Here is a 17,228-nt window from a genome sequence, read left to right as displayed (position 1 = left end):
TGTGAATGTTTGGGTAAAGACAATTAAATCTAATATACGATTAAAGGCTATCTATAAAAGCACAATAATTACTTTGTTATTAAGCACAAAAATCACGTGAGACTTTGCAAAAGGAATACCTGGTGAGCAACATGAAACTACAAGCAGAAAGAGATTTCTACGTTTTGTAATTTGAGTGAAAAAAATATTTTTGATATGTGAACTAACTATTAGTAGGTCTAGGACTGACCAATAAATATGAGGATCAATTTCTTGATTAGTTATTTGAGGAATGTAAAAATTTAGATGAGAGGTTGACTCGTTATACCAACCTGTTGCAGCCAGGTTTCTGTAAAACAAAATAAATAATTCAGATTTTAAAAGATCTACTTTGTTTAGCTAAAGTAACAGGATTTGTTATAAGATTTTCATGATTCATTTCAGTTATTTTTAGCATTGCAGCATTTAAACTTTGAACCAGTGAGCTGGGTAAAGTTAACAATGACATGTTTTGTGGTTATTACTTACTCACTCCTTTATATCAAATCATGGGGATAGATTTTGATCAGACCATGCCATGTTAAACTGTTCTTATCTATTTTTTTAAACAGAGAGAACGTGCTCTATTTTTAGTTCTTCTGAGTTTTGCAGTCATTTATTCTACTTGGCCTGCCTGTTGGTTTCTAAACTCTCGCCTCCACATTCTCAGTCATACTGAGTCATAGGATGAGTTACATTTCGTCAAACATTTATCAACAACCCCTCTTGTTGTTTAACTTTTTAAACTTCTTTGATTGTTTTTCAAGTTGTGAAAAACACTCATCAATCTTTTATTGCTGTTATAACTACAATGCACTTTGGAGCATACATTTTTCATGAGCTTTTATTGTTAAAAGATTAATTACTCGTTTTCTAAAGCTATATTCTCATTTATTGAGTTTTTAATCACATTATTAATGGAATTCTGTTTCAATTCTATACCCCGCTTTGCTAAAATCTACTATAAGTGAAATGTACATAAATGTGATTTGTGACTCAACCTTTATGCCAGTAATAAGGTGTTAAAAAAACCTTAAGAAATAGTAACTAGTTACATTTACTTGAGCCACTTTTTTTTTAAATAGTACTTTTAGGAGTAGCTTTACACCTACACCGTTTACAGTAAATACTTTACAGTGTTCTGCCAAATATACATTACTTACTGTAAGTATCCAAGATTTATATTGAAAATTTGATTTAGGAAAGTGTTTCTTCTGCCTGAATTTGTCAACTTGTAAATATGTTATGTATTTGTATTCATTTTTAATTTTAATCTTTAAAATACCACAATTTGCACATAACTTAATATTTCTCTGTCTGATAACATCATTTTTAAATTATTAAATTAGATGTTATGATCAGATGTGCAGTACTTCCGTAACCTTTTTATTAAGTATTTAGAGTAATTTCCTGTTGAAGTAGTCCAATTATTACTTGAGTATAATTGTTAACTGCTCTGCCTCCCTCTGTATATTTTATTAAAACAAATGTAAATGCTTTACTTTAAAAAAAATAGATTTTTGTGGCCTTTATTCATCAGTAACTGGACAGGAGGAAATGGAAAACTGCAGTAAGTGGCTCAGGGCCAGGAAATGAACTAAGGTTCACCTCTGCGTAAGTTTCACCTGTAGCCGGGCCACCAAAAGTGATTTCACTGAACCACAAACCAAGAGTGAAAGAAAGGATTTCACTGGTATTTAATAAGGGGCAAAAAAGACAAAAAAAGGGAAAGAAATTCTGCTACGATATGCAAAGTTTGGAACACATTAATCGATGTGTTTCCAGTTGGCTCAGATGGTTTGAATTAAGATATAATTCAAACCATGAATTATATATATATATATATATATATATATATATATATATATATATATATATATATATATTTCGCGCGAGCCTTGAATGAGCGCTGTCCAAGGTGCTGCAGCACCGCACGTCCCCTCCCTTTCTCTCCCTTTTCCTCGCACACACACATTTTCTCTCCCTGAAAACCACGTGACCCACCCCTCTGCCGAGTCTGCCGCGAGAGCATCATCAGACTGCACCTTTTCCTCCTCAGGAGAACGGAGGAGAGAGCGACCCAGAGTCAGACAGACGGAGAGAGAGAGAGTGAGCGAGAGAGAGAGAGAAAGAAGGGGGGAGAGCGGGAAGCAATAACACCTTGTCATCTTCAGTCCGAGTCCGTAATAGTTGTGTTCCTGTCTGGTCGTTTCCCTTTTTCCTCTCTTCTCGTGTCGCGGATTCAAAATCCACCTCAAATGGGAAGGGAGATCGATGCGTCGCGCGCGGCACTGTTGCCACGGAACCACAGGATGCGCGCGAGGTAAGCAAGGATCCTTTGAACAAAAGCGGTTCTGTGGCTTTTATTCACAGACGAAACGCGCTCCCACATTCTAGTTGGCACGATAAACATCTGCTTTTGTTTGTTCATAATGGGGGAAAAAAGGAACGGAAGTAGGAGATAATGTAGTAGTTAGCAGCTAATAGGGCGCAGGTGACGATGAAGCTGAGCAACTGCCACGGGAGTGAAAGGGAAAAAAATGGAGAAGAGGTATGGCTGCAAATCGAGAATCGATAATTCAACCGCATTCATTCACCCCGTCTATCAATACCTGTGATGTCTCCGCTTTCTTTTGCTTTTTTCAACACGGTGTGAAGCCTCCTGTTAGTGTAGTGAGCGGTTATATTCGCAGTCAGTGCGGGTTGTGTCCCCCTTTTTTTGGTTTGAAGGCATTCAGACGTTAGAAACGGGGATTTTGGAGCGTAATTCGATTTGAGTCATCCACCGCAGTAGCAGCGGTGGCGGGAGCTGCTCCCGCTCTTTGTGATTGGGCTAACTGGAAACCAAGAAGGTGCAGCGAAACAGCTTCTCACCGTAAAAACATTTTCTCCCTTAAAAATAACAACACAATTGGAGTCAAAAAGTCGTTCAATAAAGACAGCATTTAGGAAAATATTAAGTGTTTGAGGGATATATTTGTGACTTGAAGCTAAGTTGCAGGTATGCCGCCTAAAAAAACCTCTTGCGGCATTATGAATCTCTGTTATGGAGATGCTGTTGGTGTGTGTGAGTTAAAGTCAAGCTTTTATTACTTATATTAATCCCGATGTGTTTACAGATTGATCAAATGTGACCAGGCTAGCGGTGCGCTCAAAATCCATGAGAAAGTGTAATTTGAGAATAACAGGCTCAGCTTGCTTGCGTGTGTATGTGTGTGTTTTGTTTGAATGTGTGTGTTGACCCTGGTTGATTGTGCCGTCTCTGTTCTCTCTGTAGGTCGCTGGAGAGAGTGATGACGCTGGCACACACTCACATACACACACATATTTGCCCACACACGCTTTAAGTCTTGCCCCTTGAAGACAAGGAAGAGGAGAGGGGGAGAAAATACTGCTATGACGGTGTCATTTCTCACCATTACCAGTGTGTGAGCTGTACACACGAGCACACTTACACTCTGTGGGGAGTTGCCTGCATGGGGGATAAGACCCTATCTAGGGCACAAAGATGGAGTTTGCATCCTGTTTGTCCCACATCTAACACACAAACATACTCACACACACACCTGGAGATTCATGACTGAAATAAGGAATGAAGAGGAGACGCTGAACATCGAAAAGACAAGACAAACACCAGGCCAAGGCATCAGAAGATGTTCAAAGGGTGTTAAGAGAACAGAGGGTGCTGCCGTCTGACCCTTCCCTCCCTCTCTGGAGGTCCATTGTAGCTGAGCTCTCTTTGGTTAAAAGCATTACCAAGACAGCAGGGTGGACAGGTGACAGTGTTCTACGAAGTGCCCTGCAGTTGTCACCATGAGCTGTAGGCTAGAGGGAACACCCCAGCTCTAGCATCTATTTAATTTTGTGTGTGTGTGAGTGTGAGAGCGAGTGTGTGTATGAGTGTAATGGCGGTTTGCGTTTGGGCGGCAGCCCCCCTGCTCTTTCTGGGGCTGTGCCTGTGCAGCGTAGGGGGCCAGGCCCAAGGGGAGGTCCTGGAGTTTGGGGGCGTGTCCAGCCAGTGGGGGCGGTTTCCGGTGTGGAACGCCTGCTGTGAGAGCGTGCTGAGTTTCAGCCTGCGGACTCAGAGCCAGGAGGGCCTGCTGCTCTACCTGGATGATGAGGGCTTCTGCGACTTCCTGGAGTTGCTACTTCTCCACGGGCACCTGCGCCTACGCTTCTCCATCTTTTGTGCTGAGCCAGCTGAGCTGCAGTCAGGCGTAGCGGTGAGTGATGGGCGGTGGCATGCGGTGCGTGTCAAGCGGGACTGGAGGAACACCTCGTTGGAGGTGGATGGGCGACTGGAGGGATGGGCAGAAGTGAAGAGTAAGAGAAGAGACATGACAGTATTCAGTCACACATACATGGGCGGGTTGTCAGCAGATCTCCACTCCTCGCCACTACGCCTCACCTCACCCTCAGTGCGGGAGCACCCCGCCTTTCGTGGCTGGATCACGGCAGTGAGCATCAACGGCTCGCTGGTGGCGCTGGACAGCTCAGAGGGCGTCACGGTAACAACTGGCTGCGGGCCGGACCACCAGTGCCAGAACGGAGGGGTGTGCAGCGTGGTCAACGACCAGGCCGTCTGCGACTGCTCCGACACCGGCTACCAAGGCAATGACTGCAGCGAAGGTAAGGCCTGAAACCATGCTGACCCTTCATATACATCCCATCCTTTACATATACTGACACACAGACATACAGATTTATCTTAAACCATACCTGCAAATTTAACCCGGAAATTCCCTACCCTAGCTTCCTTAAAAGAGCATATCATTCACACCTTCACAGTTCTCCACAGCTGGCATCTATAGACCAGCAGCCTTCACAAAAAGTGCTAAGCCTGCATACTGATTATGCTTTATATTGATTTCTTGCCTGCAAACGACTCCCAGCCTACAACGTTCACCCAAACTCAGATATAAGGCTCCTGCTAGGAAGGGCAATCAGTTTAGCGAGGCCTGAACCGAGATGGTGGGAACAGCTGTTAAATGTCGCAGTAACACGGTAAAGCCTTTGAGTCAGCAGACTGAATACAGATTCCTGAAACCCAATGAAAGGTCTCTCCTGGCTGGTCGGCTTTGAAGGCCTACGTCGGTGTATATGGCAGAACGCAGTACCCATATAGATCCACTATGGATGGGGTAGCTGGATGGTGTTGAGAAACTCTAATTGGAACCGTGCTAAGAGGCTGGAAATCACCGGTTGTTACATGGCTGACACCTGACTGCCTGTGTTAATGGATTTGGATTGATTTTAGATGGCCTTCAGAGCTACTATGCATAGGGTGTTGAAATGATGTGTGTAGAATCTATCACTTGCCATTAATTTTAACAGCCTCCAGCCTTTTGAGATGCTCTGTTTGCGTCTGTGTGATTTGGTATAGTGTGTGTTAATGTGACAGCGCTCCTATGGAAGACAGAAACAGCGTAGGATGCACTTCATGAATGAATAACTGCTCAAAAAGGAACAATATGCTTTAATATTTAAACACCACAGAAACACCCTCATTTAATTCTGCCAAACAAGCATTTGGTCAATATGAGCGCCAATAGGCAGGGCATTGTAATTATGGCCATTACAAAAGCAAAACAGTTGCTTAATGAACTCAGCTACCTTGTTATGGCTCTCAGTGCAAATGCTTTCATTGCCACCCCGCTAAAGATGTGTGTGTTGTCAGATCTGCTTGACTTCATTGAAAACAAATCTGCATTCTTGATCAATAGCTCTAGAAACTGCTGTAAACCAAAGATACCTTCCAGCTTTGGCCAAGCCATTGATTTTTTTTACTCCCTAGAATTTAATGATACAAATGCATCTGCCAAAAATGGTCGGGTTGCCTTGCAGTTTCTCCACCAGGAAATAAAAAAAAAGACCTTATAGCACCGCTGTCAGCATCACACACATCTCTTTAGCCACCCACCGCATCACACCTTCTCATTTAGTGGACCGTGGGATGGCCTGGGTTGCCATGGAGACAGGACTAATAAGGAGACCTCATGCCAGGAGTGTCTCTTCATCATATTTCTTTCATTTCCCCCATCGGCATTAGCCTCCCTTTTTCCTTGGTACCTGCAGGCAGTGCCCGGCTACCGGTGACGTCAGCCGTAATTTTCCCCATCCAAATCTGCATTATCTGAACTTCTTTGTGTGCAGCGTGTGCGGTTAATGTGGGAAGCATCGAGCTTTACCAAGCAGCTTTAAAGGTAAATTTGCTGCTGCTTTGTGTTTACACGTGCGGAAATAATTAATCCACTGGGGGAGAATTAATAAAATCAAGCTCCAACAATTAGTCAATTAGTTGTAGAAAATGAATCATAAAGTAGCTCAATTGTGAACTCTCAGGTAAAAAAAGAAACATGTTAATTATTTACAGATCCAAGATTCCTAAATGTTTGCTTTTGATGCCTTTTTACTGTCGTATATGATAAAGGGATGAGGGATGCGCAGTTTTATCGTTTTCTTTGCCTATTTTGATTTTGACCAACGTTTAAATGTCAAGGACTATTAACACATAAAACAGAAAAAAATACTGCCAATTCCTTTATAAAAGTAGTTGTTTTAAATCCAACAGATAATTAAGAAATTGCAAGATAATCCCTATTTACGCATAAAGCTTTTTGCCCCAGATCTTTATCTGGTTATTATACTCTAAGGTGCATGGTGCTGGGTGACAAAACTGGGGGAAGTCTGAGTTTTGATGCATTTGATGAATAGGAGAAAAAATCAGATTTTCCATATTTGATCACTGCTGGTCTTGGAAAAATCGTCCAATTCCAATCCCCGGATGACTGATTCTTGCATCTCTAGAGATGTCTCAAAACATCATCTGACAAATAATCTGTACATTATTTGATTACATAATAAGCCGAGTATTTAGCTTCTGTTGCTTTTAAAAGATGCATACCTTTTCTCTCATTCAATTGTTAATTTAAAATCCTTTATTTTCACCCTGTAGGTAAAAAACAATTATCAAAATCTTTCAATGCAATGTAGAAGCTCTAGTAGTGAAAAAACAGAATATTGATTCATTATTAATAAAATAATTCCTGCAATAAGTGTTTGCAATCAAAGCACTTAGGCTTTCTTAAATACAGGAAGTGACAAGTTAAGCTGTGCAAAGGCTCCCTGCTGCACTGAAAATTACTCTTTATGTGATCCAAGCCAGTCTAATCCAGTCTGCTGTTTTGCTTCTTCTCAGCGACACACTCATACCTCCACAAACATATGCAGCCCAAATGTACAAACACATGTAGACACACATTGTGAGATATGCAGCCTCCAGGACCACCATTATTCACACCACCGCTGATGTACCTGACAGCAGGGCAAGCTCTATGAGCCAAATAGGAGATGCATACATTTTACATAAAGGCTCTCAGCAGAAGCATTGCCTACATTGCGCTGGCACTTGTCACTCAACAAGAGACTGCTCGTATGAAGTGGAAGATATATATTCCTAGAAATGGGCTCACATATTAGCTGCGAGTGTTATGGATAACACCTGGTACACAGATTGTTTTCCCCTCTTGGCAGTAGATCTTCTCCTTAAATGGGTCCACGGGTTGAGCAATAGTATGTTTGACATTGGGGAAAATCATATAGCTTTACAAGAGAAAAATGATACTTATGCTGCCTCTTGAATAAAATTACAGAGCTGGATAAAGTATAAGAGGCTATTATTTGTGGGCTGAGTAACAGGGTCTCTATTTTATTTTTTTTTTCCCATGCCATTTCCATTTCTCGTGTTTGCATATTTGAGATTAAAGGGACAGTTCAGTATAAATGAGATTCTGCAAAATGCTCAGGAGCAGTTATTAATCTACATCTTCATTTTGTATAAATAGTTTCTTCCGGAGGCTAAAGATAACAGCTAGTGAGAAAGTGAACTTTGCCAACAACATGGAAACAAATGGACTTGCGTAGCTCTAAATTGTTTCATGCAGCAGCATTTTGAGTATTTGGACGGGAAAAAAAAGAAATGGTAAAAATGTAACAGACAAGAGACAAACAACTTAGGATGTAAGAATATCGCAACTGGCTAAATGTTAGCAGCTAACAATGTTAAAATAAGCATCTTATTGTGCTGAAGAGCTTTTAAACTGTCCAGTTGGTGTGGACTACACTGGATCTTTCATTAAAAATCAAATGTTATTTTTCATTTGTTTATCTTAAACCATGTTTGAAGTGTTTAGCTTCCAGAGCGAAGATGTGCTTTTTTTCTTCAAATAACATTATATTTAGCTTTGCTTTATCTTTTCCAAATGGCACCTAAATCAAAGACTACTTTGCTGCTTTGATGAGTTTGGACTGTTGTATGATCTCTAAGTGTTCAAAATAATTTCAATATTGTAATACTGTAATTCTTGAATAAATGATTTTTGATTTTTTAAAACACTGTTAAGGATTTCTGAAGCTTTTATGTGTGAAACACAAAATGGGAGCATTTTTGATGCTTTATTTGCATTAAAACCTCCTAAGCATTAGGCAAGTATAAAATGTGCAAAAATGGATTTGTCAAACCTTTAATTTACTGACTACAGAAGTGAAAGCCTTTGCTTGAATTGTAATAAAGAAAGGAATCGTCTCGTTTTCCCAGAATTGTTGCTAACCTCACCTAATTCTTGTCTCATTTCGTACTACTTGTAACGTTTTAGCAGAACCAAGCTTAAAAACTACAGAACTATCCCTTTAAGGCGCAATTTCTGTTTCAGAAAGATGGTAGAAAAATGACAATTGATCGTTTGGAAACAGTAATTCCGGTCCCTGTTTTGAAAGTACAGTAACTTGTGCCCAGTAAACGCAGTCAGCGTGCTATTGAACTGAAAGCGTTTCTGAGCAATTTTGCAAAAAGATAAACGAGGGTGCAGTACTCTTTAGAGTGTTTCCAGTTCTTCTCCCATACCCACTTGATTCATGTTTCTCATTTTCTTTAAATAGTTTAGAGATACAGATAGCTCAGAGAGGAGAATTTAGCAGATGATGTATTTTTGTGGACGAGTTAGATTGTTCTTTAAAGTGCTTTTTATGGTCTGAAGTGTTTTTACATCTGGTCCTCCATATACTGCAGTTCATTTTGGTCTGACAAAGATACTGCCTCGGTGTTATGCCTCCAACCGCAGTTTGCAGCTAATATTTATGCCACTGCCAGGGAGTAGCCTTAATCAACTTAGAGTATGTCTACAGTAAGAACGGGTCGGTACGAAGTTACCAGGACTAAACATATCATGTATCATGATTTATTTAAAACAAAAAGCACCTACTGTTCCTGCAGCTGCTCTAATAATATAACATTGATTAATGTGGTGAAAATGTTTTCTAAGAAACCTATTTATAACCATGTTTATATATAAATGTGAATAGATGACTGCTAAAATTTAGTTGTTGGATCAAGTGGTCATCACACAGAATATTATATACTTTTTTGCCAAATAATAAGTTAGTAAGTTGACATCAAGCAGTTAATCTGTTGAGTCTGCTGCAGCTTTAGTCTTAAAACAGCTTTACTGTAATGATATTAATGTATGGAGCTCATTTAGTTCCATTACTGTCTATGTTTTTCATGACAGTGAATATTTCCCAACAGGCGAATTTGTATTTTTGTAAACAAAAGAAAAGTGTAGAACCATGTTGCAGGCAGCTGACTAGCAGTGGGAGGTGGGGGAAAATATAACGTTGTGCTACTCTATACTCTGGTCACTGGTCATACATGTTGATTTGGTGTCTCATCAAAAGAAGTTCAAATCATAGCAGAATTTATTACCTCAGTCTACCTTAATACTGGTGACTCTTAGCTCAGAAGTGTTGAGGTATTTTGGATGCACTTATTAAAAGATGCACTTATTTCCTAATTCCTCTTTGCACTAAGAGCTTGACTTCATGATTAATTTGGCTAAGAATTATCTGACTGCATGGAGCCACTAGTACATTTGAAAACCAAAAACAAACGCTAAGCTGAAGACTGTCGATTCCTCACTCTTGATCCCAATACACATGCACTATTCAGAACAGGAGAGAGTACTTAAAGGAAAAGGCAAGACTTCCACTTTATTTCCTTTACCTTTGTACCTCTATTATGGGTTTTACTCCAGGAAACATGACAAACCAGAAAGCAGCTTTACAGCAGCTCTAATTTTAAATTAAGGGAACATTTTTAATGTGAAGTTGCAGTAATGACTCGACTGGAGCCTATTTTTGCTTATACTCAGTTACATTTGAGTGTACTTGTTATTTGAAGTATTCAGGTTTTTTATTTCTTTAATACATAAATAATAATGATTCCATTCTATTTATTTTTGATATACTTCAGGTAGCATGTTAATCTTGGGGTAAATTCAGTTTTTTTGTGTTCAAAGAATTCCATAAGTTTGTTGGAACAAAATAAACTAAATTGAAGTAAAACAGCTATTTTTGTTTGGTCTAAATTAGTCATTTAGATTAATTCAGATTCAGCGATTAGTCCAAAAATTAATTTGGTCGTGGCAGCCCTAATTTGAGCAGATCCGTGCCTAAATTTAATCCCTGTCTGACGCATTTTGCCCTGCAGTGAGAGCAGAATGAACCTGGCTTGTTAAGCCTGGCCTGGCTTGCATTGTCCTTGAGGGCAAACCGCTGTTAGCATGCTAATGGCTCCACCTGTTTCTGCCATGCTACTAGCGCAAGGGCAGAGGCAAGGAAACACTCTTCTGACCACGCAAATCAAAACACATGCACACACTTTCACACACACACATGCACACATACACACAAAAAAACGTTGACACGCACAGTCAGACCCAGCACTGAATCATGCATGCCCCTTGTCCTTTTTTGCACTGCTAATCCATCCCTACATGTTTTCCCTGCTATTTCACGTCATTATTACTGCCATAGTCAATGTTGCTGTGTTTGCGTGAAAGACGGCGAGAGTGTGAGAGGGAATGTGTGTGATTGGGTTTGTGGGTATGCGTGCGTGCGTGCGTGCGTGCGTGCGTGCGTGCGTGTGTGTGTGTGTGTGCTGCATGCTATCTGTTGGGGTGCTCTGGGGAGAGGAAGCAGCTACAAGGTAAGTTGTGGGGTAAACGGCTCTTGAATCCAAATCAACAGGTAGGAATGTATATTGATGCCAACACCCCTCTCCTCTCTTACTTCCACCCTCTCTTCCTACAAAATGTGGGTGCTTGTGTGTGCTGTTAAGACAAGATCTAAGGAAAGTTGTGCATTTCTTTAACCTGGCTGCGTGAATATACGTCTAAGCAAACCTCAGTTTTGGCTACCAGTGCAGCATGGTATCCATCGTGACGTTTGTGTTGACTTTGCATGCACGATGCAACGGTAACCCCTGGACGGGTGTGCATGTACAGTAAGTAGCCATGGTGACCCTTGGGCTGAGCATGCATGTTAATGAATGTCTGTCTCTCTCTCTCTTCGCCTGGCCGCCACGCCCTTCCAGAGCACAGCTACACTCCAGGTACGTCACATTATCTATCTATCTATCTATCTATCTATCTATCTATCTATCTATCTATCTATCTATCTATCTATCTATCTATCTATCTATCTATCTATCTATCTATCTATCTATCTATCTATCTATCGCACCAATTTCCTTCATGTCTTTTCTAATCTTCTCTTTCTGCCTTTTGTTCCTCATAACATCTTCTACTGTCTATACAGTAACACTAAATAGCCAGGGTAGAAGTTAGCCAGCTTGAGTATATTCTGGGTCTTGTGTTATGTACAGTAAAGGTTCTTTGCTGTCATCTGGTAAGTACTACATCTCTTGTTGCAATCATCTGAAGCGGCACTCGCCTCAAGGTTACATAGACATAGACAGATAAATACTGCGCCGTGTACGACCCAGTTCATGGCTGTGTGCAAACGTCTTTGTACGTACCTGTATTGTGCGTAGGATAAGTAAGTGCGTTCAGAATGGTTTTATTCTTATAATTTAGATGACTCATATTTATATATATATATCTATATGCACACACACGCAGAGAAGTAGCCTCCTCCAGCATGCCAATGACAAACTCCTGCACCACTAAAACACATCTATGCATAAGCACTCACACACTTCATGGTCCTTTGCTGTGCTGACTGTGCTCTTGTCTTCCTTCAAGGTCTGGCACACCTGATGATTGGCGACCAAGGTATGGCCTCTTCTTACCTCACTTCCTGTTGTCCTCTGCTCTTCCCATCACCCCCAACCTCCTCCTCCTCCTCCTTCTCCACCTCACACCCCTACACTCAAAACTCCTTGTATCCCTCCTCCATCTCATCAACACCCGGTGCGGATGGAAGTTATTTCTCTAGGCACAGAACTCAGGTCAGTCCTTCATGAGATTCTGAATAATTTTGTTATTAAAAGAGGTAGATTTAATTAGAGATGTCTTTAACCTCTTGACCTGAGAGCAACTTTCACTATATATATGTACATATATGGGAAAACACATATATACATATATATTCTAGCTGCTTTGCTGGAATTAACTCCAGGTCATGGCAATGGAGCAAAAGGACATGTGACCCACTGACCCATGGATGGCGGATGGTTTGAATTGGTTTTTCCTCTTCATTTCAGTTTCCCTTCTCCGTACGTTGGAGTCTGACTGTAGCCATGTGGTGTGTGCGTGTGCATAATGCTTACATGTACATGCATGCCTCAACATAAATCAATGGCAGTTGTCGCTGCACTCCTCCATCGTGCATCAGCTTCCAGCATGTCTCTTTTTATGCCACCACTGGTGCTCAAACGGGCTCCTGATCATACGCCGGCGAGCGCATGTGATCCCGAACAGCTGTTTGCTGCAGTGTTTGTAAAAAGCAATGCTGTTATACCCCGCAGCCTCTATGTAGTTCATTGTTTTTGAAAGTAGCCCAAAAACAACAGCCGCAACTGGTCTGCTTTTAGAAAAGAAAAAAAAAATGTTTCTTGATAACCAGAATTCACAGTGCCACCCTTTTTTTGTTCTTTCCCTCTTTGTTCCTGCCCTCTTTCTCACTGTTTGGAACACCAACTCCTCTGATTTTAGGAAAACTCAGAGGTACACCCATGATTTACTTATGTGTTTGGCTACTGGGTTGTTATGGATGGTGATGACGTTGCTGAATGTGTTGACAGGCTTTTGACTGCACACTAAATGTGGAGCTTCTTTGAAACAGATTTTGTATATTTGAGATAGAATTGGAATGTGACATTTTTGACAAGGTAAGGTGTTGCGACATGTAATTGCAAGCGTGTGTGTGCGTTTGCGTGTGTGTGTATGTGGGCCTGCATGAGTGCAAATGAATAGAAGCTCCAGCCTACTGTGCTTTTGAAAATCTGAAGGTAGGTGCCGCTCGATCTTACGGCTCTGCATGACGCTGATGAATACACTGATTGGTGCACATGAAGATAAGCCTGACCGTGACAGGCTATTGTGCTCTCTGATTGGGCAAAAGTAGACATAGTGATGGCTATGCCCCATAGTGAGAAGTTGTGTTTTTTTCCCAATGTGGTGTTTAATAGAAAAAGATTGGTTTAAGATGGCGGCTAGTTGCATCTTGATGCAAGGTCAAATAAGCTCCATCATGGGAGTTATCTCTAACTAGACTTGTATTGTTGTTTTTTTGCTCTGTTCTAGTAAATAAAGGCCTTTGCAAAGGTATTTATACCCCTTGAACATTTCCACATTTGGTCCTGCTACAGCCACAAACTTCTATTTAATTAGGATTTATTAGACTAACACAAGCTAGTGCATAGCTGTGAAGTGGAAGGAAAAAGACCAATGTTTCCCCCTTTCTTTTTTAAGGAAAGCACAAAAATAGAGAATCGCATATTTCTTAAACTTAAGCAGACTGGATTGGGAGCATCTATTAACATAGATTATATTTTGCTGCAGATTCTTAAGTGGATTTAGTCTGAGCTTTGACTAGGCCACTCTAACACTTTAATATGCTTGGGTATAAAACTGTTACATTGCAGCTCTGACTGTATGTTTAGGGTGAATCTCTGGCCTCAAGAGGTTTTCTTGTTTTGTATTTAGCTCCATCCATCTTCCTATTACCATACCAATAAAGAAAAGCCTCTCCATAACCTGATGCTGCCACAACCATTTTTCACTATGGGTATGGTGCATTCAAAGTTCTGGCCTTCTTGGTTTTCTTTTTTGCACTCATCTGTAACAGGACAAACCTGAAATTAGCTGTAGATCTCTGCAGCTCTTCCAGAGTTACCTATTATAAACACTCCTCTGGTCTGGCCTGTAACTTTAGGTGCATGGTAATTTTTTTTTTTTTTAGGTTTGAAGTTTTCATCTTCAGATGATGGATTGGACACAGCTTTGTCCTTCTATACCCCTTTCTCCTGCACACTGCACAGCAGACCTTTCTGCTGTGTTCCTTGGTCTTTTTGATGCTGTTTGTTCTCTAACAAACCTCACAAAACAAGTGCATTTATATTTAGGATAAACTCACAAATTATGCACTACTTTTACATAAAATTCCCCCAAAATACATTAATATTTGCAGTTGTAATTTGACGAAAGGTCAGAAAGTTCCAGGGGTGCAAATACTTTTACAAGCCAGTGTAAATAAGCTGATAATTCCAGATTCTGCCTCAAAATGTCTGCTGTGATTCATCCAGGTGGCACGGAAATTTTAATTGCTTGATCTGGCTTATGCTCAGCATTTTAAATCACCTGCTTAGGTACTGACAGGTATTAACATATGTTTGCAGCGTTATTACACAATGTATTCTGTGTATCTGTTTGCCAGTACCCCCTCACTATGAGGTGTGTTTGGATACTGATAGGCTAAAAGTATAGCTGTTTTTTTTTTTTCAACCTTTGAAGTTTCTGTACACATGAAAAAGAAGGCGTGTGTTTTTTTGTGAGTGTGTTTTTTTGTTCTGCATACTGAGATGTAAAGGCTGTCAAATGGTGCAGACAGAGCCTAGCTTAGGTTAGTTCAGCGTAAAGAGGCTTTTTGAGGAGACCGCAAAGCTGAAATGAGTTTCTTTGAGGGGATGGATGGGGTGTGCAGTCTTGAAAAGATATACAGCGTGTGTGTGTGTGTGTGTGTGTTTGCGCGTGTGCATGTGTGGGCATTAGAAATTGAGAAAAAAGAGACAGCGCCTCTGAGAGACGACCTAAAGAAATGAATGATAGAGGGAGGGAGGGGGAGAGGGAAAGAGCGAGAGATAAAGTGAGTCGTCTTCTCGCTCCTATGATGTAGAGCAACTGGCTGTATCTGCAAAGCGGCAGCGACGGTCCCGCCTGCCCTCCTGGTCCAGTCATTCTCCAAGGGACATCGGCCCTGATGGGGATCCGCGGACCTTTCCCCTCCTCTACAACACACAGTTATCATTCTCTATGGAAATGATACCCACAGATCACTAATCACTTTGAGTGGGTGAAACGCAACCAATTGTGTAAGGAAGGAAGGAAGAGAGAAAAGAGGCAGCCAAATTGGATTTTCATAAGTATTGAGCAGCCAAAGGAAGAAGGGGGAAATGGATTTTTTTTTTCAAAGTATTGAGCAGCAATAATCTGGATGGAAAATGTGCTTAAAGCCAAGTAGCAGATTTAGCCTTTTATTCTGTTCTCTTTGCTTGGCCAAGAGGTGCGCTGGAAGAATGATAGATTGCAGATTTTGAGTAGTTGGTTTATTGTTCACCCACCAGTCACTTTATTAGGTACACCTTGCTAATTCGTGTTCATTTTAAAAGCACTTTTTAATGTAGTTTTTGTCAGACATCATAATTTATTTTTGATTACAATTTTAGATTTGACCAAATTTGAACTGCCAAAATCTAACCATAAATACAAACTGATAAACAAGTGAATTTTTCATCAGTGGGGAAAATTATTTTCTGTACATCCAGGTTAAATATTTATGGAATGGAAATATACTAAAATTGCACAGGACCAACCTTAGATCTGATAGTATTTAATACCCTTCATATTTGTCTCATCTTGAATCGGTCAGGAAAATGATTTCTGTCACAGTTTAAGTCTTTCAGCTTTAGTTTTCATTTCCTTGGTCTTTACCAAAACTAGGACAAAACAATGTTCATCAACAAAATCAATACTTGTTAGTACCAGATTGGACTCCCTTTTTACCTTCAGAACGGCCTGAGCTCTTCATGGCATACATTCAACTTGGTGTCAGAAAAATTATTCTGAGATTTTAGTCCATATTTGCATCTTGCAGTTGCTGCAGATTTTTCTGATGCACATCCATGATGCCAGTCTTTGATTTGAGCTTTGTGACATGGAGAGTTATCCTGCTGGAAGAAGAAATCAAAAGATAGATACACTGGGCTTTAAAGGGTCAGAAATAAGGCTTAGCTTGTACTAAAGCATCCTAAGAGTTGTGAGAATATATCTCCCAAACCATTACACTGAAATGTTAATACCTTGGTCTTTTTGATGCTGTTTGTTCTCTAACAAACCTCACAAAACAACTGCATTTGTTCATGCCAGGATATTTTGCCAGAATATTTTGTTCATGCCAGTTTTTGATCCTGCAATTGAAATTAAGATTGTTTCCCAATGTTGGTGAAACAGTGTCAATTGTAGCCTCACTTTCCTGGTTTTAACAGGCAGCAGTGGCACAAGGTGTGGTCTTCTGTGGCTGTAGTTCATCTACTTCAAGGTTGGACATGATGTGCATTTCGTTAGGGTGCATTCACACCAGCCCCGTTTAGTCCGCTTTAATTGGACTCTAGTTCGCTAGAAAGTTCAGTTCGTTTGAGGAGGTGTACATGTGTAATTAAACTCTGATGCCAACCAAAAAAGTGAACTCTGGTCCACCTACAGACCTGGGTCTCACTTAAGTTAAAGTGGAATCCGTTCACATTTTTCTCCGTCTTCACACACGAACATGACATTGGTGTTTACACAACTGCGATTTACTGGATATTTTCTCTTTTCAAACCATATTTGCACATAAAATTCCCAATTTTCTGGCAAGCAAAACATGGAACTACCATGAAACTCATTAAAAATCACTTTCTGATGCTTGCTTTCAACTTCAACAAGTAGTCTCCATCATGCTCGATACCTAAATGCATTGATATATAATTCACTGTGATGTGCTTTGAAGAAATTGAACAGTTGTACCTAAGAAAGTGGCCGGCAAGTTTCGAACTTTAAGGCACAATGTCAACTCAATAATGGATGTTTGTTTGCAGCCTGTCCAAATGTTCTCGATATCAATCCAAGAATCACAACCTAGACATGTGGTCAGCC

General features: G+C 40.5%; 1 protein-coding gene across 15 annotated transcripts in view; it reads left to right on the top strand.

Moving 5' to 3' along the window:
- The first annotated feature begins 2,035 nt into the window (after positions 1 to 2,035).
- The window catches only part of nrxn1a (neurexin 1a), an 87,573-nt gene continuing 72,380 nt past the window's right edge, over positions 2,036 to 17,228 (top strand). For 4 of the 15 annotated variants that reach the window (XM_081601134.1, XM_008437094.3, XM_081601131.1 and 1 more), the window contains exons 1-4: positions 2,036 to 2,341; positions 3,296 to 4,647; positions 11,447 to 11,464; positions 12,117 to 12,146. In XM_081601134.1, the coding sequence (XP_081457260.1) occupies positions 3,915 to 4,647; positions 11,447 to 11,464; positions 12,117 to 12,146 (781 nt within the window). In that variant the 5' untranslated portion in view covers positions 2,036 to 2,341; positions 3,296 to 3,914. The remainder of the gene's footprint in view (positions 2,342 to 3,295; positions 4,648 to 11,446; positions 11,465 to 12,116; positions 12,147 to 17,228) is intronic. The other 11 variants (XM_081601138.1, XM_081601136.1, XM_081601133.1 and 8 more) reach the window with 4 other exon arrangements.

Source organism: Poecilia reticulata, chromosome 19, assembly GCF_904066995.2.
Source record: "Poecilia reticulata chromosome 19, P_reticulata-male-v2, whole genome shotgun sequence".
NCBI lineage: Eukaryota > Metazoa > Chordata > Actinopteri > Cyprinodontiformes > Poeciliidae > Poecilia > Poecilia reticulata.
This window is presented reverse-complemented; position numbering and strand designations above follow the sequence as displayed.